Source organism: Thalassophryne amazonica, chromosome 14, assembly GCF_902500255.1.
Source record: "Thalassophryne amazonica chromosome 14, fThaAma1.1, whole genome shotgun sequence".
In the NCBI taxonomy this organism is placed as follows: Eukaryota; Metazoa; Chordata; class Actinopteri; order Batrachoidiformes; family Batrachoididae; genus Thalassophryne; species Thalassophryne amazonica.
In genome coordinates this window covers 53,926,087-53,952,568 of record NC_047116.1, presented here as the reverse complement: position 1 = coordinate 53,952,568, position 26,482 = coordinate 53,926,087, and the positions used below count along the sequence as shown (strand labels likewise).

The following is a 26,482-nucleotide window of genomic DNA, read 5'->3' as shown; positions in this document are numbered from 1 at the left end:
AGTGTCAGCAGAGCGGGAAGAGCCATGACTCTCCGACACCTGCTGTGATAATGTGACGAAGTAAACCAGCACAGTGACAATAAACACCCAAGACACATCAGGCTTAGAGAATGTCAAACTGTACTTCAGGCATCAAACACCTCAATTATCTCAATATAACTTGTCATGCTGGACCATTATGCTTTTTCATACATTTGGAAGAATTTGTTTCGAGATCTGTCCTCGTTCAGTTTATTGCCATTTGTTATTGTTGTTGCAATTGCTGGACAGTATCTCTTTACAGAAGGATGGCTCAACATTTTGTTTAAAAAGAAAGAGGTTGAGACACTGACTGTCACTGGGCGGTACTTACTCTCTTTCCCCCTTTCCTTGTTTTTGAGCTGCTGGAGTTTGTGCTCCCTCTGCTGCTTCTCCACTTCCTGCTCCTGGCGTTGCTGCTCCATTTTCCTCTGATGCTCCAACAACTCCTGCTGATGCTTGAGGGCCAGTAAGTCCTGTTGGTGCTGAAACAGCAGGACAAAAATACTGAAGGAATCAGTTATATGTATTTAATATACATCTGACTGAAATCCTTTGTTCTGATTGGCTGATTCACGTGTAATAATTGAAATACTTTTCACAATAAATCATCCACAGTTAACAATAGCCACATTATTGACTGATTCTGCACCATTTCGGGCAACATTCTGAGTGATTGCGGACCGATTTTGTCATAATGGAGCAACAATGTTTCGCGCATGCACAGGGGTGATGCATCGCAGACAACTACTCATCTCTCTCTCTCTCTCTCTCTACTCCACTTCTCTCTCCACTTCTCTACTCGTCTCTCTCTCTCTACTTCACTTCTCATCTCTCGCTACTCATCTCTCTCTTCGTCACGACATCATGGCGGAGAGCAGAAGCTTTGCGTCCGTGGATACTGATGGGATAAACGCTCTTCTACCCAAGAAAGACAGTGAAAGTACTGCGAAAAGTATCAAGAAAAGTTTCGCACTGTTCAAGGAGTTTTTAGCAAAGGACGACGGGAAAGATTTGCATGGGGTTTCACCCGACAAGTTCAAGAAGCTTCCCACTGCTGCGCTCCAAGTTTGGCCATAGGCTGAAACACAGTACCATGAACTCACTACGGTATAGGATATCCAGGTACCTTAAGGATAAGGGTATTGACATTATTGGGAATACTGAGTTTGAATGGGAAATGACTTAGCAAATTTTTCACACAATTGTAAAGATAAATTTATTAGCTACACAGATGTATAATAAAACAAATAGTGACTGGTTGGGGTGACATTTCAATATGCTGCCCTCCAAACCAGTCACTATTTGTATAATGTCTTCATACCTGTGTGAACAGAATTCTTTCTCTAGTATATAAATTTTGAGAATTAAGTTTCTTTTCAAGCATCAAGTCTAGATGTTGCAATGACTCATGTAAATTAGGACCCTAATTTTGTAGTTGTTTATATAATGCCTAAATAGATCTTTGTCATTTGATTGGTGGTCTGTATGTTATGTGATATGGATCATTTGTCCCATTTACTGTGCGATTTTGGTTTCATACGTGTTGTACCATTGCACGCCGCAACCACTGCATGCTCACACTAACGGTGGCGGTGCTTAGCTTAAAAACAAACATGGCGGGGTTTGTTTTGGTGACAGATGAGGATTTGAATGAACTTACTGACTGTGCTCAGTCTTCTAACAAAAAAACAAATCCAGTATGCCATAAGCCATCTTGTAGGCATGTGTAGTATTTTCTGTTGGACGAAGAGCTCGACAAATTTCTGTCATGATTTTTCTCTGGACTGAGAGAAGCAGATGGCAGTCTGCACATGAAGATGTCAATGCACATACGAACTACATCGTCAGGATTGTTTTTGAACTGTCTGCCTCTTTTTGCAAGTTGACTGAGAATATTTTTGGATTGGACTGCTATTTAAAGATTGTGTTGGACTGTTTGGAACCTCCTGACTTCAAAAGACCAGTGATGCACACCAAAATATAAGTGCCTTTTCTCTTATTTATAAATTAATAAAATATCAAATGACAAGGATCTTTTTAGGTGTTATATAAAACAAATAATTAATGTTTTTTTGTGCAATGGAAAGAATATTTCATGAGGTGAGCAATGGAATGTTCTATTTAACGAGGCTGCATCTATGAATGAAAAAACATTCATTATTTGTATAATATGTAATCCTCTTTGTGACAGCATAAGGCTGGAATAACACCCCCCCCCCCCCCCCCCCCCCCCCGCACGCCAAATAAACAGACGACCATCCTCAGCAACTGGCACATATATGCGCCCTTCATCTCTAAAATGTAATCAACCCATCAACTCTTTCGGACAGTGGGCGGCCACAGTGTGTCATGGAAGACAAAGATGGTTCAGGTTTCCCTGGCAACCGATCACCACAGCAGGTGGTTTTACGGGTGAGTTCCTCCTCTCAACGTCAAGTCCAGATCATCTGTGGAATCATCTGCTGAGGTGATCAGTAGCCAAGAAAGCCTGCACCGTCCTGGTCCCTCCGGTTCAACCCTGGCCTATGGGGTACTTATGGTGCCAGTATCAGGTGTCTACCCAGTTTCATAATAAAAATTTATTCATCCCCGCGCCGCGTTTCGAGCGGCGATCGACAGGCTCAAATGACCAGATCATTTCCAAACTGAATGCTGTGTTGATTCAGGACATCGTCTGATTACCACAGAAATGGCAGAAGACGTGGACATCAAGACTTTTTCGGCACATTCCACTGTTACAGGAGTTTTTGTCATGGAAAGAGGAGCGGAGGAATGCACCACCGTGCTGCGAATGGCGCGGCGTGTTGGTCTCACAGGACGGCTTTCAGATGGCTTTCAGACGGCTTTCGGTGGCTTTTCAGACGTGTGACTATCCAAGAAATTGTGGATTAGCTGGACATGCCAGAACATGTCCTGTGAGGCTTCATCACGGCGTTGCTTTGCACCATGCGACTCCGTCCCGACGCACAAATTCCTGTGGTTTAGTCCAGCGCCATTCGTGGCACAGTGGCACATTCCTCCGCTCCTCTTTCCATGACAAAAACTCCTGTAACTGTTGTGTGGGCCGCCAGAAGAGGAGGTACTGCTGGCCCACCACCAGAGGGCGCCCTGCCTGAAGTGCGGGCTTCAGGCACGAGAGGGCGCTGCCGCCACGGACACAGCCGGGAGTGACAGCTGTCACTCATTATTTCCTGACAGCTGTCACTCATTCTTCATCATCTCACTCCATAAAACCCAGACGTCATCTCCACCTCATCACCGAGATATCGTACTTCAATGGAGGTAATATCCTCAGCCATTTGTGTTACCTTATAATCTGTATATTGTGAGTGTTTGCAGGCGTACCGGTCCCTTGTTTTGTGGAAGCTAAGTGAGTGCAAGACGGCACTCTTTTCCTCTGAGGGATCACTGCATACTCATCAGAATATTGAGTGAGAGGTGGAGGTGGCATTCCCACCGCTGTTGTTACGGGGTGTACACACACCCACACTTGACTGTCTTTGTTCTTCGCCAGCAGTACCAGATCCGACAGTCGGGGACGGTGATCACCTGGGAATTCGGGACTTGGCGGCTCCAGTATTCACCAGGTTCGGTAGCGGCGGAAATCGTGTGGTTCCGGCTCTTCTCAGGACAGACGTCTTCTATCCTCGAGACTGCCCACACGTCACCTTTGTGGATTGACTGTTAACATATTCTGAGATTGTCTGTGTATTCGTTGTGCACCTTCACAACATTAAATTGTTACTTTTTGGCTCATCTATTGACCGTTCATTTGCGCCCCCTGTTGTGGGTCCGTGTCACTACACTTTCACAACAGTAACAATGGAATGTGCCAAAAAAGTCTTGATGTCCACGTCTTCTGCCATTTCTGTGGTAGTCAGACGACGTCCCGGATCAACAAAGCGTTCAGTTTGGAAATGATCTGGTCATTTGAGCCTGTCGATCGCCGCTCGGAACGCGGCGCGCTCTCAGCTGCTGTGGGCGGTCTTTACTGCTGTAACACTCCCCAATCTGTGTGATCCCCATAAAATCGTCACTGAAAGCCATCTGAATTTAGCGAATGGTGTCCACCTGGCTGTCTCTCACAGTTTCTGGAAAAACTTGATGCAGCAAAGCTCCAGATCATTCAGACATTTCCCTGACAATGAAAATCCGACGAGGGGGGTGGACCAGTGCTCACTCAAAGCCTGCCCACAGGCTAATGACGCAACCGACAGGCGTGAAAAAACTCACGCATGCGCACGAAGGTTCAAGCTTGGCTGATGCAATCACACGTGATTCAAATCCATATAGTTTTTGAAAAAAATAAAAAGGTCCGTTACTTTTTGGACAGACCTCGTATGCATAGTGACAGATCATAAAACGGTGAACTTTGACTCATCAGGCTGCAGACGCTGATCTGAGCGTGCACTGAGAAAAAAAAGGCACATTCTTCAAAGTGCCCATCATACAGATTTCAGCTGAAGGGAATGAAGGATGGAGTGGCTATTTGCAAAAGCAGGTGCTAGTGAGGACATTATATATGATGTGCTGTCACATATCTTGATCCTAATAAAGAGAGTCACACCAGCCTGGAGACAGAACAGACTATACAACACAACACACACTAGAGTTATTTTTAGCACAGACCAACTGCACTTACAGGCTGACTTTACGGTTGTTTCAGTGCTCGGGAGGCTTTTCAGCAGTGTTTACTGGAGCTGAGGTTTCCATGGGGATGACAAAAAGCAGTGTATTATTTCCAGCAAATTAAAGTGCACCACCACGGCTCACATCGGGTAAGTGTGCACATGCATCCTCCAGTCCCTCATGTGGTGTGTTTAATCTCGCAACACCCACATGCATGTTAACAAATACAGCACCAACCAAACCAAATGAGTGATGGAGGAATCAAGAAAAGCAATCCAAACATCTCAAACAAAACCCACGAACCCATAATCACCTTGATGTGTTCCTGCAGCTGGGCTTCATGTTGGCGGGACAGCTGTTCGTGCTGGCGCTGGAACTCTGCGATCAGTAGCTGTCTTTGAAGCTGCTGCTTGTGTTTAAGAGCCACCAGTTCCTGCTGCAGCTGCTGCTCCTGGTGGTCTGTGGAGATGTTCAGACACTTTGTAATTCACAGTGCTGAGTGTTTCCAGTCAGAGTGACTTAACCTCTCATGCATTAGACAGGACCAGCTCATAAATGGATGCATGTGGGTGTAAATGAAATCATGGAAGCAACTGCATTATGCCTGATGATTTTAACACGCCTGCAATATAAAACAAACGTATAGAGTGATTTACTTAGGATCTGTCCACGGCCTGGCTCAGAGGATTTGGGACAGGTTGTGGAGCTGGGTGGTGTCGGGTGGGCAGGAGGAACATGGCTGAAAGAGGTCTGCTGCTGGTGGTGGAGATGGTGGGGGTGGTCCACTATACGCAGGTCCATGGGGAGGATGGCTGTGGTGGCAGGAGGCACCTGCGTGGGCAGTGCTGCTGTGCTCACGTCCACTGGAGCAGGAGAAGAAGAGGGCAAGAAGACAGAAGATTGTAAAATATGAGTGCAAGAGATTCGTGAAAATTTGCAGATAAACCAGTTGATGTGAAGAACAGATTCCCAAAAGATATTTTAAACATACAATATTTCACTCTAACAATATGAAGTGTACTTATAGCGCTGTACAAATATCTGAGTTTCCCTAATGTTTCTGTGCAAATGTAGTTTTTGATGTTTTACTTCATTAGTGTATCAAAGACCAAATTAAAAATGCCCAAATATGTATAAAAATGTCTGTAATGTTTGAAAGAAATCGAATGTGATGGAAATTTGTCTGGTTTCTGGAAGAATGACATATACTGACGTGTGTAACAGACACTTCCTGATTACAAAAATCTCTGACACTTCATATGCTTACAGCCCCGTGCAAGATCCTACAATGACAAGAAACAGTGGACAGCTAGAGCACACAAAATGATACGGCCCACTCGGCCACATCAACAGCTTATATAAAGATGAAAATGTGTGTGTGTGAGTGCGTGTTAGGTGCTTGTAGAAACCTATAGATTTGATTCTATCTGCACCACTTTTGGTGCGCTGATAGCTTGGGTCACATTAACACAATATTCACATTTGTTCTTCTATACTGTTTTATCTACAGCAGCCATGCCCTGGCTACAAATAACTTAATTGACAGCCCCAGCCCCGGGTGAAGGGGTGGAGTGCGGGCAAGACACTGCATGAATTGGGTGGGATGAACACACCCCCATCTCAGAGTTACACAAGAAGGCTAACAGGCTAATGTTGGTTCAAGTGTTTTGTGAAAGCATATTTTTGTGGACAGGTTGGTGGATGATGGATGGCTTTGGTGGGGTATTACAAAGTGCATTATGAGTGCATTATTGCCTCAATAACGATGCAGTGTTAGGGTTAATGTGGAGTAGAGCTAAGCTATGATACCTGCTAACAAGTCAGTGGCATCAATAACACAAAAATCTCACTGTGATATTAGCTACTTCTAAAAGATGACATTTTAAAGACACAGGAATGATGAAATCCATCGTGAATCACTGCTTTATACTGCTCCCTGGGTTAGACCATCAGCAACTTTTTCAAAACTTAATGACAGAATCTAGCAACTTCATTCATTATTTTATCTTCTGCATTTAACATGCATAAAAGTTGAATCACACATATTGCTGTCTGAATTTTGGACAGTCTGTGGTCTTAGGGTGTAAGGGTCTATGTTTTATATAAAAACCTTTGCCTAATGTTAAGGTGGGGCACTGTTGCCTTACAGAAAGACAGTCGTGGGGTCACTTCCATTTCTGTGCTGAGTTTGCAAGTTCTCCCCGTGTTCGCGTTGGTTCCCTTCAAGTGCTCTGACTTCCTTCCACTTCCAAAGATAAACTTTAAGTTGACCGTAGGTGTGTGCATGAGTTTGTCTGTGTATATGTGGCCCTGTGATGTACCGATGACCTCTCCAGGGTGCACCCTGCCTCATACCCAATCACTGCTGGGATAGGCTCCAGGCCCTCTGACCCTTGACTGGAGTAAGTGTGTGTAGAAAATGAATGAATGAATGTTGAGGTGTAGTCACACTGTAGTAGAGAAGCTTGAATCTTCGACTGGACTGGGTTGCTTGAAGCGAGGACGTTTCGCTTCTAATCGCAGCTAAAATTCTTGCTCTGGTAGTCTGACTACTGTCCAATACGTATGAGCATCTGAAGAGAGACCCCACAAGCGGCTATAAGAAGAAAATCATTAACTGGAGAAAGAGGGACTCATCGACAGGCAAGCGTACTACAGACTGTACCCTGGGGACACTCCATGTCCATGCATCTATAGGCTGCCCAAAATCCACAAACAAGACGTGCCACTCAGGCCTATTGTATGTAGCACAGATTCTATCACTTACAATTTGCCAAGCACCTCAAGTGGATTTTGGCTCCTCTAGTGGGTAACTCAGACCACCATGTGGAGAACAAACAAGATTTTGTGAACAACATCAAGGACCTTCAGCTGGAGGCAGATGAAACTATGGTGTCATTCGATGTGACATCGGTGTTCACCTGCATCCCCACCGCTGAGGCCGTCACAGCTGTGAGGCAGAGGCTGCTGGAGGATGCATCTCTACTTGAAAGGACCAAACTTACACCAGACCACATCTGCCAACTCTTGGAGATCTGTCTTAACACCATGCATTTCCTGTTTAGGGGGAATTACTACAGGCAGATCCATGGTTGTGCGATGGGGTCTCAGTATCCCCCACTGTGGCCAATCTGTACATGGAGCTAGTGGAGCAGAGAGCCTTGGCGTGGTTCAGGGGCATCTCTCCCAGTCACTGGTTCAGATATGTCGATGACACATGGGTTAAAATCAAGCAACAGGAAGTGGAGGCCTTTACAGAGTACATCAACTAGGTGGACTGCAATATCAAGTTCACACATGAGGATGCCAAAAACAACCATTTAGCCTTCTTGGACTGTGATGTTACGATTGGAGAGAACAGGCAGCTCCAGACAGGGATTTACAGAAAACCCACTCACACTGACCAATATCTGCGCTTTGGCTCAAACCACCCCCTTGAACATAAGCTCGGGGTGATCGGGACTCTTCAACACAGAGCCCTACAGGTGCCCACAACTACAAAGGGAAGGGCTAAAGAACAACAACATGTAGGGAAAGCCCTCACAGTATGTGGGTACCCACGGTGGTCCCTGGATAAAGTGCAGAAGTCCCAAAGAACAAAGAGACCAGACAGACAGGAGATAGAGCCAAGAAGAAGAGGAGTGTCTCTCCCTTATTTAGCAGGAGCAGGGGAAAAACTACAGAGGATCTTCAGACAGCACAAAATCCCAGTTTACTTTAAACCTGTTAACACCTTGAGACAGAAATGAGTTCACCCTAAGGACAGGATCCCTAGTTACAAACAGAGCAATGTAGTGTATTCTATCAGATGTCAGGAAAACTGTAACGAACACTACATAGGTGAGACTAAGCAGCCATTGCACAAAAGGCTATACCAGCACCGCCGAGAGGGTGCCGGTGGACCTCAGTCTGCAATTCACCTCCACCTTAAAGACACTAACCACACGTTTGAGAACAAGGAAGTTAAAATCTTAAGCCCCTTTCACACCGGGGCTGCTCCCAGTTGCTCCCTGTTGCGTCATGAAGACGCAGGAATTTCTGTGTCAGGTGCACACAGCAGGGGGCAGAGAGGAGGTGAGGACACAGCCTGCAGGTTCTCTGCACAGAGAAGTCAGAGTGCACAGTTTGGCTGCAGACAGACTGTGCACTCTGACTTCTCTTCTAATTTATATGTGTTCTTGTGCTGAGCTGCAGGTCTGCGCTCTGAGTTCTGTTATAGTTTATCTTTCCTCCTTTGACCACGAGATGCACGCGCGTGCACACGAACCGTCCGCGAGCAAATGTGGAGATGTCTGGAGTTGATGTTGACATGTCCTGTCTCTGGCAATCAGTCTGTGAGCAGGACTTATGTCCTTTTTTGTTCTTTTTTAAACAGTGATGAGAGTTTGAGGGGAGAACAAGGAACAGACAGTTTTTTTTTCCTTTCTTTATTGTTCACATGTGCGTGCGTGAATGAACCATCCGTGAGTGGACTGGAGATGTCCAGACTTCTTACTGGATGTCTCTGGCAATCAGTCTATGAGCAGGACTTTAATGGATTTTATTTAAACACATTTGTGAGAGAAGAAGCTGCTTCACAGTGCCTCTCTTCACCAGACAGCCCCACACAGAGAGAGGAGCAGCAGCTGCAATCAGCATTGTTTTTTCCTGTGGTCTTTTTTTGAAGCGTGTAGTTTTTACTGCAATATGTACATGGTATAAAAACAATCCTGAGTGATTTATACTTTGGGAACAATGGAACACAGCAGGAATCATAAATTGGCATCAGCTAACGTCGTCTTGTGAGGGTGTGGCTTCCAGTCACGCTGAGTACCATCATGTTGCTCTGACTTGCGCTGAAACCACTTAATTCTGCGTTGAGCAGAGCATGCAAAAAAATTAAACATGTTTAATTTTTGTTTGCGCCCCTCGCGCTGTTGTGGTGCCGAGCTGCATCATCTTGGCACTAGGCTGCTTCCACGTGGCGTCGTCATAATGATGCACGACGCAACCGGGAGCAACTGGGAGCATATGTGAAACAGTTGAAACCCAGCCTTAACCGGGGAGGGGGTCTGAGACACGCTTTGTCCCCTGTTTACAATGGGGTACTCAGGTCAAAGCAGTTTCAGTCTTTTGTTCATGGTAATGAGTCATTCACGTCGTTAAGAGAGTCATCAGGAGAGTCGTCAGTCCCATCGTTAGGAGGGACAGCTGCCCTGTCATTAGGAGGGTGCTAACTAGAGCACAATAGGTGCTAATTAGAGCAATTGTTAGTCACTAGCCAATAGCGGTCCACCTCTCAGTAGGAGGGGTCTGGCTAGGTTTAAAACTCCAGCATTTGCTGGCTTCTGTTATTCTTCTCTACAAGAGTCTAGACAGAAGTCAGACTACCAAAGCAAGAATTTTAGCTGAGGAAGCTTCTGTAATTAGAAGCGAAATGTCCTCGTGTCATGCAACCCAGTCCAGTCAAAGATTCAAGCTTCTCTACTATGGAAACTACCTAGACAACTGAGAGCCTTCACAAAAACGTGTACTCACACTGTGACGGATTGAGTTATTAGTAACATACTGATATAATTTGTCCGGTGGTAAAAGTCAGATAATCCATCAGTTTTCACTGGATATGGGAGTCTGACAGAATGAGTGGTCAACCACTGAATGCAGGGGCGCAGAGCTTCCAGGTGCAAACATGTAACAAAGGCCAGCAGGTGGCAGCGTGCTGAAGAAGGTAAATAAACCTCACTCCCTAAGACCACAAGACACTCCTGCGACAGACGCTAGGAGCCCATGGGTTTTAGCCTTGTTGTTAGAGCGCCTGCTTCCCATCACGGAGACTGAGTTAACACATGGATAAAATTAACACTGACTGGATGTCCACTGGCAACCTATGAGCAAGTACAGGACAAAATGCTGATCAAATATGCAACCACCAGGAAACCTCTCCGTTTAATGACTCTTCAAAGTTTTGAGCATGCTCAAAACTTTCCAACTGAGTCTCCAGACATCAGCTGACAAGGAATGTATTTAACAAATGAGAAAAGCTTTGTACGGGACAAAAATTGATAAAAACTGAAAATAACTATCTGTTACTCATACATTTCCTCAATACATCACAGTGTGACTTAGACTTTACACTCTGTGTAACATTATCTGTATCTCTCTCTCCGTGTGTGTGTGTGTGTGTGTGTGTGTGTGTGTGTGTATGTGTGTGTGTGTGTGTGTGTGTGTGTGTGTGTGTGTGTGTGTGTGTGTGTGGTACTGATGGAAATCTAGTTTTTATCCTATCTACAACAAATTTGGAAAACTGATGGCTTGGATGGCAATGTTTTGTAATGCATTTTACAGAATATTCACGTTTGGGGCTCGGTGTATATTACAAATGTCTAGGTAATCTCACACCTGTGTGCTGATGCCAGGAAAATTGCTAGCTGTATGTACTAACCAATAATTTGCATACCTTTTAGCAAAATGGGAGTACATTTTGACATTTTAACTTTTGACCACTATACAAAACTGAACTTGACAATTGTTGTTTTTTTAAGTTAGTCCACAACTCCATAGTATTCAGTCAAAAATACCTTTATTGATGTTTTTATGATCAGACAAGTAATGTGGTATATGTAGTTCCAATACAAGTAGACCATTTTTAAATGTTGACCCTTGTTTAATCCTTCATTAAACCCTACCTGGCCCACCTGGGAAGGCCAGCATACAATTTTGTGTTGGCCACACTATACTGATCCTGGATTTTAAGTGTTGTTTAGTCTTCTGAGATGCTACTAAGTAGCTCAAAAATGGTTTGGGGCTCATGCACTACATACTGTAATGTGGAGTTGTGGCAAGAAGGCCGTAAAATGTGCCGAATCAACATGTTGATCCATATCAGATCTGCTGTGGTGACCCAGAGCATAAAAGGGGGAAGCTGAAAGAACTTACTAGTTTTTTTTCATGCAACATTATTGCTGTCTTCAGCTGCAAAAAACACTTTGGCTGTATAGAAAAATTCTTTGATCAACTAAGTTTGTTTACTTATTTAATCAACAAGCAGCATATTACTGTAAATTAGATGTCTAACAATTTAGTATCAACAATTTATAATTCTATTAATCACTATGCCTGTAACATGTCTCATGGTGGCTAATATACATGTGTAGTGTCTAACCATTTTACTTCCCCTTTTAAATTGTGTTATTAACAATGAAGCAGATCTCAGCCTCATCTAAATTATGCATCTGTTAGTGAAGCACAGGGCTAGCTGCCAGTGACCACATTAGTACTCTCTCTGCATCTCTGTTGATTTACTGCTAGTGAATCTAATGCCTTAGGTGCTGTTAGTTACACCTGATGGATTCTGCTCTTTTTCTCTCTGCCTGAGGTGAAACTGCCAGAACTGGGTCATAGGACCAGGGAGTTCTTGAGTCGCATGCTGAATGAATGGATGGAGTGTGACCCGCATTATGCAGATGACAAAGATAACCGGAGCAACACAAAATCACACCTTCAGACAGCAGCACAGACTTTTCGGACGCCTCTGAACTGACCTGACATGGATTCCTTGTGTTGCTCAACCTGACTATTGGTTTTGTTTGCATCCTTTTCATGTTTTGTGTGTTTTTATTTTTGTTTTCTTGTCTCAGTTATTTGGTAGAATGGCCTAAACAGTGGGTCACCCCTCTGAATCTGGTCTGCTTGAGGTTTCTTCCTAAAAACAAAACAAAACAAACAAACAAAAAAACACCAGAGGGATTTTTTCCATACCACTGTCACCAATATTCTTGCTCAGGATGGTTGGATGGTAAGATTCGACCTTACCCATGTGAAGCGCCTTGAAGGAGCTTTGTTGTGATTTGGTACTTAATAAATTAATTGTATTGAATGTCACAATAGAAGGACAAAGTTTTCTTACTTGTGCATATTTACCTCTGCCTAGTTCAAAACTCTGTATGTCTAATGTCGAGATGGAAAAACAATGGGGGAGGTGTTGGCTCAAACTCTCAATCATCTCCAAATTTCAGTCGCCTTTTATCACTGTAAAAAATAACAGCAACAGACAAACAACCCATGGCCAAACCATAACAATGGAAAAATCCAGAAAAAAAAAGCCTATCACAATTTACCACAACCCAAGTACATTTTAAACAATACGTCATGGTGAAAAGGTGCAAATTCTCACACGCTTACAACTATTTTTGGCATTCACATTATGAAAGCAATATGACATGATTGTCAATAATGTTACGGATTATTTTTCTCAGGCTTTGGAAGAGCCGAGGGATGTATCCTGTAAAACAAAAAGAAGGAATAGAAAAAAATGAATGAATGAATGAGGGGTCCATCCTGGCAAGTTTGTTAACATAACTCATAAACAAAAAATGTGATATACGTATTTAACTCATCAGATTAAAAGGATATATAATAAGAGCAAATCCTTTCACACCAAGTGAACATATGATGCACCAGAAAAATCAAAAGCAACTTTGATTTTCCGATGTAATGTCCCGTAGAGGTTTGTACCACCTGCTCAATGATACGGGGATGCTGGACTGATGATGGATTAGGGACAGTTCTGCATGTCAGTAAGAGACAGACAAACTGTTTCTGCACAGAAATGTACCAAATCAGAGGAGTAAACCACTATTTTCTGGAATTTCACATCAGTTATTTTTAGAATGAAAGTGAAAATGAAGGAGATGGTGGATTTATGAAAAAATAGTGTGTGGTCAATAAGAAAGCATCTGTACAAATAAGTTGATTATATAAAAGAAATAAACCATATTTTTCTGTTTGTTTAATAGCAGTTATGCTCTAAAACCTAACAGGGTTCACAAATCCACACCAACCCGTGGATAGGTAAAATTCTTCTCTCTGTCTCTCAACTGGTGCTGGCCAATACAGAGTTCTTGCAGGACAAACATATTTGTATGTAGTGTATTCAAAATTTTCACATTTTACAAGCCCAATTCCAATGCAGTTGGGACATTGTGTAAAATGTAAATAAAAACAGAATACAATGATCTGAAAATCCTCTTCAACCTATATTCAATTGAATACACCACAAAGACAAGATATTTAATGTTCAAACTGATAAACATTTTTGTTTTTGTGCAAGTATTTGCTCATTTTGAAATGTATGCCTGCAACACATTTCAAAAAAGAACACTAATTGTTGAAGCTTTGTAGGTGGAATTCTTTCCCATTCTTGCTTGATGTACGACTTCAGTTGTTCAACAGTTCGGGGTCTCCGTTGTCGTATTTTGCGCTTCATAATGCGCCACACATTTTCAATGGGCGACAGGTCTGGACTGCAGGCAGGCCAGTCTAGTACCCACACTTTTACTACAAAGCCATGTTGTTGTAACAAGTGCAGAATGTGGCTTGGCATTGTCTTGCTGAAATAAGCAGGGATGTCCCTGAAAAAGACGTTGCTTGGATGGCAGCATGTATTGCTCCAAAACCTGGATGTACCTTTCAGCATTGATGGTGCCATCACAGATGTGTGAGTTGCCCATGCCATGGGCACTAACACACCCCCATACCATCACAGATGTTGGCTTTTGAACTTTGTGCTGGTAACAATCTGGATGGTCTTTTTCCTCTTTTGTCCAGAGAACACGATGTCCATGATTTCCAAAAACAATTTGAAATGTGGACTCATCAGACCACAGCTCATTTTTCCACTTTGCGTCTGTCCATTTCAAATGAGCTCGGGCCAAGAGATGGCGATGATGTTTCTGGATGTTGTTGATGTTGGCTTTCGCTTTACATCGTAGAGTTTTAACTTGCACTTGTAGATGTAGGGACAAACTGTGTTAACTGACAATGGTTTTCTGAAGTGTTCCTGAGCCCACACGGTAAGATCCTTTACACAATGATGTCAGTTTTTAATGCAGTGCCGCCTGAGGGATCGAAGGTCATGGGCATTCAATGTTGGTTTTCGGCCTTGCCGCTTAAGTGTAGAAAGTTCTCCAGATTCTCTGAATCTTCTGATTATATTATGGACTGTAGATGATGGAATCCCTAAATTCCTTGCAATTGAATGTTGAGAAAAATTGTTCTTAAACTCTTGGACTATTTTTCACACACTTGTTCACAAAGTGGTGATCCTCGCCCCATCTTTACTTGTGAATGGCTGAGCCTTTTGGGGATGCTCCTTTTCTACCCAATCATGACACTCACCTGTTTCCAATTAACCTGTCCACCTGAGGAATGTTCCAAACAGGTGTTCTTTGACTATTCATCAACTTTCCAAGTCTTCTGTTGCCCCTGTCCCAGCTTTTGTGAAATGTGTTGCAGGCATCCATTTCAAAATGAGCAAATATTTGCACAAAAACAAAAAAGTCTATCAGTTTGAACATTAAATATCTTGTCTTGCGGTGTATTCAATTGAATATAGGTTGAAGAGGATTTGCAAATCATTTTATTCTGTTTTTATTTACATTTCACACAACATCCCAACTTCATTGGAATTGGGGTTGTATTTTAAATTTAAAATGTTAATTTTTTTTTAAAGAAAGTATACATTTAATTGTATGTATGCAATTCACACAACAACAAATTTTACTTTTGGCCTGTGGCCCTCCATCCCGATAACTTTTTATGGCCTTCCAAAGGAACAGTTAGGACACTGATCCTCTCAATGTGTGGTTTTGAAGTTACATCGCTTGAAATGAAGTAGTTTGTCACTATCTTACTTTTCCAAAGCCTATAGTCTGGTGATCACCAAGGCTCCTTCTTCAGTCAATCCATGGCCAAGTTAATCAGAGTCTGAAAGAATCAGAATCACAAAATTTTTATTCTCAGGGAAATTGCTTCATGGACTTAGCATACTGATTTTCATCTGAAAGCCTAATTGGTCATCTGGTCATGTAAAGGCAGATCTTTCAAATAATGCTACTGTGTGTTGAATGAATGAATGAATGGAGTTAAATGAATAGTAGTTGGCAAGAGGCCCTGCCTCTGTTCGACTGTGCTTGCATTGATACTTTTCCATAAAAGATCTACAGTATGATCAATCTGATTTGGAATATCAGTAGTATGGTCGCTTATTTCTGACGGCAATAAGAGATTTTCCCCGGAGGGCCACAGAGTTTAACTTGCCAGGAAATAATGGAACTGTCAATACAGTACTGGCATGGAGATCCTCAGCATTCCCTAGTAAGAGAGCGCAATCTCACAAAAGATTTCAAAATAAACTCCTCTTTCTCCTGAAAATACCTGATTATAGTAGAAATAAAAAAGTTATTTATATAATTTTTTCCACCATCAAAAGCATAATAAATCATTGCCCTTACAAATTGTCGAGAGTACCACACTGAGTACTGGAGGCAGAGCAGTGCACAACAGCTTATAATGATGGCAAATTAGAGCCTTCAGCTTATTCTAGAGCTGTACACATTAGGTAAGAGCATTAGCAAAAACACCAAAAACAGAAAACCTAGTATGCATGCTGTGTGGGATGTTGTTTTTTAATACTATATTTTTGTTCCATTACTTCTTCTCAGGAATAAATCATTTTCAAAGACCATCTGCTTGTTTTTCTGTTTGTTTGTTAGAATGATGCTCTAAAACAAACAAATAGACATCAATGCAATTTAGTGGAGAAGTAGTCCTTAGGTCAGGGAAGAGTTGCTATGATTTTGAGACAGAAGCTGCACCAGAATCATTTTCAATTAATATTTGGGTTATGTTTCCCATTGATTTTTATGTTATTTGTACTTTGTCAAATAGATACTTCTCCTGAACCTACAGCTCCTTTAAGGACAGATAAACTTAGGAAAGTTGGGGCTTGATGGGATATGCACACTCTGAATTATATGTGATCCTTCACTTTACTGTATATTTATAATGAACTCTCCATTCTCCATTTTTTTAAACCTGCTTACTGCAATCAAGCATCACGGGGTGGACTGGAGCCTATCGCAGCAATTACAGGGCGAGAGGCCGGGTAGATCCCAGATAGGGTGCCAGTCTGTCACATGGCCACATATAGGCTTGACAAACTCCGCCCACACACACACACACACATACACACCTACGGTCAATATTTGGTTGGATATTTGACAACGCTTCTCGACAAAACTGGTGGAGTTCAATAAAATGTTTGTATCCTGGCTAGGGATGGGTATCGAGAACCGGTTCCTTTCGGGTATCGTTAAGAAATGATTCGATCCACTGACATCAATAAGCTTTGTGCTTAACGATTCTGTTATCGGTCCTTCAGAGTGGCCGTTGTTTTGGCGGGTGTTTGTCAGGAAAATGATCATTTCTCTACACTGATTACAGACCCTGCAGCGGGTCCTTTATCAACTTTTCTGCAGTGCGGCTTTGCTTTGAACCTTGAACCAATCGAAGCAGTGGTTCGCAGATTGAAGCAATGCTTCGATCGATTGCTTCGTTTATTTCTTTCTTTCGCTTAATTTTCCCCCGCTAAAACCCTAAAGAGCATACATCTGTGAGTATTATTTACCTTTTATATGTTAAACCGACCTGTTATGGTCTTCTGAAACAGTTGATAGATGTATTTTATAACTTAAAAACGGGAGCGATGCTAATGCGTTAGCATGTCTATGGCATTTTCAATGTTAAAAGTTAGCATTTAGCAATTGCAGCCGTCGTCACGTTCGGGTGCATTTGTTTTCAAATTGTAATATTCCTTAAATTTATTTTTGCTTATATATTAATAATCTAATGATTATTATATATAATTTTAGAGAAAGAGACAAAAAGAACCTGAATAGAAACACAACACAAAATATATAATAGCAACTAACAATGAACGTATATAAATAAATAAATACATACATACAGAAATAAATAATTGTTTCCTGTGAACACCTAGTGACTCTTACACCTCCATTTCATCCCTGTCTTATTTAAGTTTAATGAGTTTGTTTCGGTCAAACCATATTTTCAGTTTGTTAATTTCTTCAGTGATTTCCTCCAGAACTTTCTGCCAAACTAGAAAACTGCTGCATCCTAGTAAGAGCAGAATACTACTGGAATGAATCTGAATAAGGAAAGTTGTATTTTTTTTCTCTCACCTAAATGGATAATACTCCAGTTTATGGTCTGGAATAGTCCCAGACTGCATTTCAGAGCTTCTAGAATTGAAACATTTTCGTGCAGGTGGTGTTGGGGGGTAATTTTGGGTTTCAGCTTTTTTTGTTTTTCACCACTTTCATCCCTGAATATGAGTTGTGATTCACTTTTGTGCGGATTAAAATTACTAACTGGGACTCCTGTCTCGTTGCGTAGAAAGAAACGAGAATCGTCCTCCGTTCTGTTCACACAGCTCCAAACGTTGCGCGGCTCTCTGACAAGTCAAGATAGAATGATAGAATCCAGTCTGAATTAATAACTTCAAAGCGAAACACTGTTTTGTTTATTTTTATTTATGTCCAGAGATCAAGGATACAGTGACTAATTTCATATTTATTTACTTTAAGACACAAGGAAATACATAGAAACCTGTAAAGCCTACTTTTAATAGAAAATTCACGAGGTATTGATAAGGGAATTGATAAGGAATCGGATCGATAAGTAGAATCGATAATGGCATCGATATCGATAAAATCTTATCAATACCCGTCCCTAATCCTGGCAGAGGCCCAACTTTGAAACACAGTCCAGGGGTTGCAATCAAGACTTTGGGAAGACCATTCAAAAGGCCTACTTTTCCCATTACATAAGCAATTTTGACATGTGTTTGGGGTCATTGTCCCATTTGAACAGCAAACTATGTCCACGTTTCAACATGTACCTGAAGGCCTCATCTTTACTCCTGCAAACATCACTTCAGTTATTATGACAAAACAACATAATTGCGTCACATTTGATTACAAAATATTTTTTCTCTGTCCATGTATAAAATTTCATTAAGCTTGAAGGTGTTAGTTTTGGAGAAGAGGCTTCTGTCTTAGATGGCACCATGGCAGTGTAAAAATTGCTTGATTGTAGGCAGTAACATTAGCATTCTAACAGCTTCCAGTCCATGGCAGACCTGTGCTTTGGTGATTCCTGGGCAGTTCCTGATCATCCACAAATAATTTTCTCTTAGTTGAGGGTGACAGTCTGGGTTTTCTTCATGACCTTGACAAAGTTGCTACATCTCCCAATAACTTGGACTGATTTACAATTGTCTGAACAGATGCTCCTGGAATCGGCAGTTATTTAGAAATGATAGACATTCCTTATGTGTAAATCTGTGATCCCATATCCAGATGTGCATTGAACTCCTTTGACCTTTCCATTGTATTGTGTGTAGGCCAATTCAATGAGTGCTGTCAAACATAGACTTTTTATTTTGGCACAAAAAAATACGACTTTTATTAAATCATGATCAGTAATAGGAAGTTATGGGACCATGGCAAATTATAAAACACTTTGGAACTTGTAGCACCACTGAATTAATAATGTATGTGCACGTATGTATATTTTGGACCCTGTATAATTTTTGACTGTGTGTTGACTTCACAAAGCCCCATATAAATTAGAACTTGTGAACCAAATTCTTTGTGTGCTGCAGATGTACAGTAGTGTTCAGAATAATAGTAGTGCTATGTGACTAAAAAGATTAATCCAGGTTTTGAGTATATCTCTTATTGTTACAATCCAACAAGACCAAACATTCATGATATGCACACTCTTAAGGCTATGAAATTGGGCTATTAGTAAAAAAAGTAGAAAAGGGGGTGTTCACAATAATAGTAGTGTGGCATTCAGTCAGTGAGTTCGTAAATTTTGTGGAACAAACAGGTGTGAATCAGGTGTCCCTTATTTAAGGATGAAGCCAGCACCTGTTGAACATGCTTTTTTCTTTGAAAGCCTGAGGAAAATGGGATGTTCAAGACATTGTTCAGAAGAACAGCATAGTTTGATTAAAAAGTTGATTGGAGAGGGGAAAACTTACACGCAGGTGCAAAAAATTATAGGCTGTTCATCTACAATGATCTCCAATACTTTAAAATGGACAAAAAAACCAGAGACGCGTGGAAGAAAATGGAAAACAACCATCAAAATGGATAGAAGAATAACCAGAATGACAAAGGCTCACCCACTGATCAGCTCCAGGATGATCAAAGACAGTCTGGAGTTACCTGTAAGTGCTGTGACAGTTAGAAGATGCCTATGTGAAGCTAATTTATTTGCAAGAATCCCCCGCAAAGTCCCTCTGTTAAAAGAGGTGCAGAAGATGTTACAATTTGCCAAAGAACACACCAACTGACCTAAAGAGAAATGGAGGAATATTTTGTGGACTGATGAGAGTAAAATTGTTCTTTTTGGGTCCAAGGGCCACAGACAGTTTGTGAGACGACCCCCAAACTCTGAATTCAAGCCACAGTTCACATTGAAGACAGTGAAGCATGGTGGTGCAAGCATCATGATATGGGCATGTTTCTCCTATTATGGTGTTGGGACTATATATCGCATACCAGGTATCATGGACTGAGTTTCAGTCAGGTTTTAGAATTCATCATAGTACAGAAACAGCATTAGTGAAGGTTATAAATGATCTTCTTATGGCCTCAGACAGTGGACTCATCTCTGTGCTTGTTCTGTTAGACCTCAGTGCTGCGTTTGATACTGTTGACCATAAAATTTTATTACAGTGATTAGAGCATGCCATAGGTATTAAAGGCACTGCGCTGCAGTGGTTTGAATCATATTTATCTAATAGATTACAATTTGTTCATGTAAATGGGGAATCTTCTTCACAGACTAAGGTTAATTATGGAGTTCCACAAGGTTCTGTGCTAGGACCAATTTTATTCACTTTATACATGCTTCCCTTAGGCAGTATTATTAGACGGCATTGCTTAAATTTTCATTGTTACGCAGATGATACCCAGCTTTATCTATCCATGAAGCCAGAGGACACACACCAATTAGCTAAACTGCAGGATTGTCTTACAGACATAAAGACATGGATGACCTCTAATTTCCTGCTTTTAAACTCAGATAAAACTGAAGTTATTGTACTTGGCCCCACAAATCTTAGAAACATGGTGTCCTAACCAGATCCTTACTCTGGATGGCATTACCCTGACCTCTAGTAATACTGTGAGAAATCTTGGAGTCATTTTTGATCAGGATATGTCATTCAAAGCGCATATTAAACAAATATGTAGGACTGCTTTTTTGCGTTTACGCAATATCTCTAAAATTAGAAAGGTCTTGTCTCAGAGTGATGCTGAAAAACTAATTCATGCATTTATTTCCTCTAGGCTGGACTATTGTAATTCATTATTATCAGGTTGTCCTAAAAGTTCCCTGAAAAGCCTTCAGTTAATTCAAAATGCTGCAGCTAGAGTACTGACGGGGACTAGAAGGAGAGAGCATATCTCACCCATATTGGCCTCTCTTCATTGGCTTCCTGTTAATTCTAGAATAGAATTTAAATTCTTCTTCTTACTTATAAGGTTTTGAATAATCAGGTCCCATCTTATCTTAGGGACCTCATAGTACCATTTTTGCTAAAGCTTATAGTTAGGGCTGGATCAGGTGACCCTGAACCATCCCTTAGTTATGCTGCTATAGACTTAGACTGCTGTGGGGTTCCCATGATGCACTGAGTGTTTCTTTCTCTTTTTTGCTCTGTATGCGCCACTCTGCATTTAATCATTAGTGATTGATCTCTGCTCCCCTCCACAGCATGTCTTTTTCCTGGTTCTCTCCCTCAGCCCCAACCAGTCCCAGCAGAAGACTGCCCCTCCCTGAGCCTGGTTCTGCTGGAGGTTTCTTCCTGTTAAAAGGGAGTTTTTCCTTCCCACTGTCGCCAAGTGCTTGCTCACAGGGGGTCATTTTGACCGTTGGGGTTTTTACGTAATTATTGTATGGCCTTGCCTTACAATATAAAGCGCCTTGGGGCAACTGTTTGTTGTAATTTGGCGCTATATAAATAAAATTGATTGATTGATTGATTGATGGATCAGTTTGGATATGTCAAAATACTTGAAGAGGTCATGTTGCCTTATGCTGAAGAGGACATGACCTTGAAATGGGTGTTTCAACAAGACAATGACCCCAAGCACACTAGCAAATGAGCAAAATCTTGGTTCCAATCCAACAAAATTAATGCCTCGCAGATGTGAAGAAATGAAAAACTGTGGTTATACAACTAAATACTAGTTTAGTGATTCACAGGATTGCTAAAAAAGCAGTTTGAACATAATAGTTTTGAGTTTGTAGCGTCAACAGCAGATGCTACTATTATTGTGAACACCCCCTTTTCTACTTTTTTTTACTAATAGCCCAATTTCATAGCCTTAAGAGTGTGCATATCATGAATGCTTGGTCTTGTTGGATTTGTGAGAATCTACTGAATCTACTGGTACCTTGTTTCCAATGTAACAATAAGAAATATACTCAAAACCTGGATTAATCTTTTTAGTCACATAGCACTACTATTATTCTGAACACTACTGTATCTTGTACAGTCATTCCATCCCAGAGAAAGAACAACTCAAAGATCATCAATGAAAGCCCAATATTGCCGATATTCATGTCCATGGTGAATGTATGTAAACCTCTGAACACATTAGATGAAACAGGCATTTCATCTAATCTACAAAGTTAATTCTGCTTAATCTGAGTAATCCAGTGAAGCACTGTTAAAACATGGATAATATGGACCAAATACAGGGACGAGACAGAAAGCAACATCTAAACATCAACACAGATGACAAGCGAAAACCAAAGTATTAGTGTAATCAGATTTTGAATCCAAAATACGTAAACAACACAACTGCCTGTATACACATGACAGCAGTATCCATATCGGCCAGAATCATGCTTCTACAACTGACTACCAGTACTTTTTGACAACACCTTATAATGTGCAATATGGTATTTCCATGACAAATTGGGTGTTGGAAAGGTTTACTGTAAATAAAGTTGGATCAAGACATATCGAGCCATATTTCTTTAAGTTCTGCATACACAGTAAATGGTAAAAATATTTGGAAAATTTTGAAATTTTGAAACATTTGAAAATGTCTGATAAAAAAATCTTGCCAACAGAATTTAAATTAAATAAAAATGGAAAAGAAAAAGTTGTGGATTGCGTAATGGCTCAATCTCCAAACTATTTAACAGTCAAATCATCCTTTAACAGTCATTTGGCTTGAGACAAGTCAGAGGATGATACAAGAATGTTTCCAAGTCACCGACTAGCCTTTGGAGTCCAGTTAAAGAGGCATGAAAGAACATGCCAGATGTGCAGTGTGTCCTGAAAAACTGAGTGTTCGCAAAGAACAGGAGCAGCAGAACAGAACAAGTACACAGTATGTCCACAGTACAGACATGTAATAATGTGCCGCTCAGTTGTGGACCAGCGGCTGAGTTGGATCCTGATTAATGTCAACCAAATGTTGATCAGATTTGATAAAGAAGCACAAACAGCCGAGATCAGTCAATGGCTTTCACTGTCTTGTGGTTTTGATTCTGAAACTCACCCTACCTGTCTGCTTCTGCCTCTTTTTCATCACCCCTCAAACATATGGGCACAGATCTGACACGTTGTGTGTGCATCTTCATAAAACACACTGAGTGTGTATCAGACAGGAGACGTTGTTGTGTTGATGGGTTCCTTCTGATTTAAAAAAAATATATATATATATTTATTGTTGTGCTTCTATAGTTAAATGCTTTCCATTTTGTCTGTTTTAATCATGGTAACCGTTGGCATTTTCTAATTAGTTGTGATGTAGTCTATGTAAAGCATTTAAGACCACATGAAATTATATGGATCAAAGATTGGTGGCTGTGTATTGTTAAAAATACATTCATCCTTATAATCATTTACAGTGGCAGCTGGTGAAAAATTTCTCAGGAGGGTCAATTTTTCTGATAATGATTAAGGCGACCCGTTCAGTAAATAGTACATTAAGCAAGACAACTGTATCAATTTGTTGATAGCTGACTTATACAGCAATACCTCCACTAAATGGCAGCATACAACACAAAGATTTACTCGCTAGTGACATAAATTACAGGTGGAAGGATATGTGAGAAAGTTGCATCCAGGAACATTCACAAACAAAATGTTAATGAATGAAGTGGCCCCATAATAAATTAAGCCACTTATTCACACTGGGAGCAAATGGGGATTAGGGACCTTGCCCAAAAGCCGTTAGTGATTTTCAGATGGAAAAGCTCTGTATAGGTGTGTGTGTGTGTGTGTGTGTGTGTGTGTGTGTGTGTGTGTGTGTGTGTGTGTGTGTGTGTGTGTGTGTGTGTGTGTGTGTGTGTGTGTGTGTGTGGTGTGTGTGCGTGTGCGCAGTATCCTCAGGTAAAGTGAGATGATATGGGTTATTTCTTTGCATATGTCACAAAGGTGTTAAACAAGCTGTGACATAAATTCATCGTAAATCAGGAGAACATCTGAGAAAACACTCATAGAATTGTGGAACTTTGGAGATGTTATGAAAAAGGTAATTTTGCTCAATATGACCCCTTTAAAAATTATCTTATTGGCTCCAAGACATCTATATTATAATAGCCAAGTGGCCTCTGTGTGCGTGCATGCATGTTCATGGCTTCAATCACGGAGACACCGGGGAGAGCTGACATTTGCAGTTTGGTATACTTATGTATAGGGATGCATCGATCCACTTTTTTTAACTTCTGATCTGATCCCGATACCTGAATTTGGATATCTGTTGATACCGATACTTTTCCGATCCGATACCAGAGCTCTGTTTGCTTTAATATTATTATTATCATTATTGTTGATTTTATATGATGATTTTCTTATAAAGGAGACCTGAAAATTGAGCTACAAATTGCCAGAAGGTGCATCTAAGATCACAGCCTAGATTTGATGTTTTGATGAAAGAATTAAGTACTTTATTTTTTATAGACTTTTATAGCCTTATTTTTCTAGACTTAAAGAGAAAAGACAGCACTCTCTCTGTCTGTCTCTCGCTCGCTTTCTCTCTCCCTCTGTTTCTCTCGGGTTCCGATACCGACGTAATTCACGTATCAGAAAATACCGATCCAACATTTTCCGATACCGGAGAGGAGCCACTGTGAATCCTCTCAACTGCTGCTGTTTGCTCTCTGCTTGTTTACTGCCAAGCAGGAGGAGGGGAGAAGGAGGTTTTCTGAAGCCGGGCTGTTTGAGAGAGCTCTCTTCCTCAGAATTTTGTTGATCCATTTACATTTTGTAAATTATTTTTTCTAATCTAGATCTCATCTAATACATTTTTTCCTGCATGCTATTAGACATGTTAGAGTTGTGTAGACTGTAGCTTAACACTTAGAACTTTTCATTTTTAAAAATAGGTGTGGTCATTGGGATGGATTTCTCATTATTTACAGATTTAAGGTGGAAAAATCATTTAATTTCCACTTCTCTAGCGAGTGAGCACTGGCAGCTGGGGATGCCGTGTTGTTTAAGCACAGTGCTCTGATGTGAAAGCTGAGCAGTGATTGGCTCTGACGGATCATGAAGGGTTCCAATTCTCAATGAAAAAATTATAAATGTTATTCTTATCTTGCTGCTGTGTAGATTTTTTAATTGAACTCTGATATGTACATTTGTATATTTTTAACAAAATTATTATGTAAAGATCATTTAGAGTGACTTTACTGGAGTGGAATAGAAGATTTCTCATCCGTGTACCTATTCTGGACATTGGACTCCCAGTCACCACCTGCTCCTGGATCAGAGACTCTCAATGACAATGTACAGAGTTACAGTTGATTCTCATCTCTCCACAGCCCTCTGCCTCAACATCGGCTCTCCACAGGGATGTGTATTGAGTCCTCAGCTCTACACACTATACACCTATGACTGTGTCAGCACCCACCCAGACAGCAAAGTCATTAAATTCGCTGATGACACCACCTTAGTGGGGCTCATCTCTGGAGGTGACGAGACAGTTAACAGGGAGGGGGTCTGGTGGCTGGTGAGTGGACCACAACCTAGTCTTCAACATCTCAAAGACAAAGGAGGTGATTGTGGACTTCAGGAAGAGGAAGACCGATCTGCAGCCCTATTACATAGACGGGGAGTGTGTGGAAAGGGTGTCCAGCTTCAGCTTCCCCCAGCTCCTGGGTGTGCACATGGATGCAGACCTCCAATTGTGTTCCAACACCTCATGAGGAGGGCCCAACAATGGGTCTACTTGCTGAGGACCCAGGACATCAGGTGTTTGAGCTGCTGTCTTCTGGCAGATGTTCCAGGATGCTAAGAGCCAAGACTAATAGACTGAGGGACAGTTTTTACAACAGGGCCATAGCCATGATAAATGCAAACAGCTGACCCAACCATGTGTCCTATAAGTGCAAATAAAACGTTTTTACACAACAAATGTAAGTGAAATAATTTTTATGCAATGAATATGTATAATAATCTTTCTTACATCACAGATTTGTCTCTATGCGCGTAGCCCTTCAATTTGTATATCGTGTCTTTCTTTGATAAATGCATGTTCAGTTATTTATTATTTATCTGATTTTTTTGTTATTTTATTCTATGTTTTGCACCAAGGATGAGGACTATGCCCCAAATTCATTGTGGTAAGGTACACTGTACGACTGTGCAATGACAATAAATATTATTGATTCTTATGAATAAACCACCCCTGATTATTTCATATCTACATATACAGCACCAGTCGGCTTGTTATATTATCACTCAAACTCACTTCCCGTGACCTACTCGAGAGTCATACCCGTGTCTGAGTTCAACCAGTTAATCAAAGCACTGTCCATGTCTTCATCCTCCATATGTAAAAGTGTCCAAAAATCACAAAACATAGAGTCAGTCCTACCTAAGCCTTTGTTGGGTCCTGTTTAAGTTTGTCCACCTGAGTGCCACTGCGCACAGGGCAACAGGTTCAACAACGAC

The 26,482-nt window shown here is 41.2% G+C and overlaps 1 protein-coding gene across 2 annotated transcripts in view; it reads right to left on the bottom strand.

Moving 5' to 3' along the window:
- The window catches only part of hdac4 (histone deacetylase 4), a 437,614-nt gene that overhangs the window by 152,539 nt on the left and 258,593 nt on the right, over nucleotides 1–26,482 (bottom strand). For both annotated transcript variants that reach the window (XM_034186647.1, XM_034186648.1), the window contains 3 exons: nucleotides 5,307–5,513; nucleotides 4,964–5,109; nucleotides 353–503 (listed from right to left, as the gene is read on the bottom strand). In XM_034186647.1, the coding sequence (XP_034042538.1) occupies nucleotides 353–503; nucleotides 4,964–5,109; nucleotides 5,307–5,513 (504 nt within the window). The remainder of the gene's footprint in view (nucleotides 1–352; nucleotides 504–4,963; nucleotides 5,110–5,306; nucleotides 5,514–26,482) is intronic.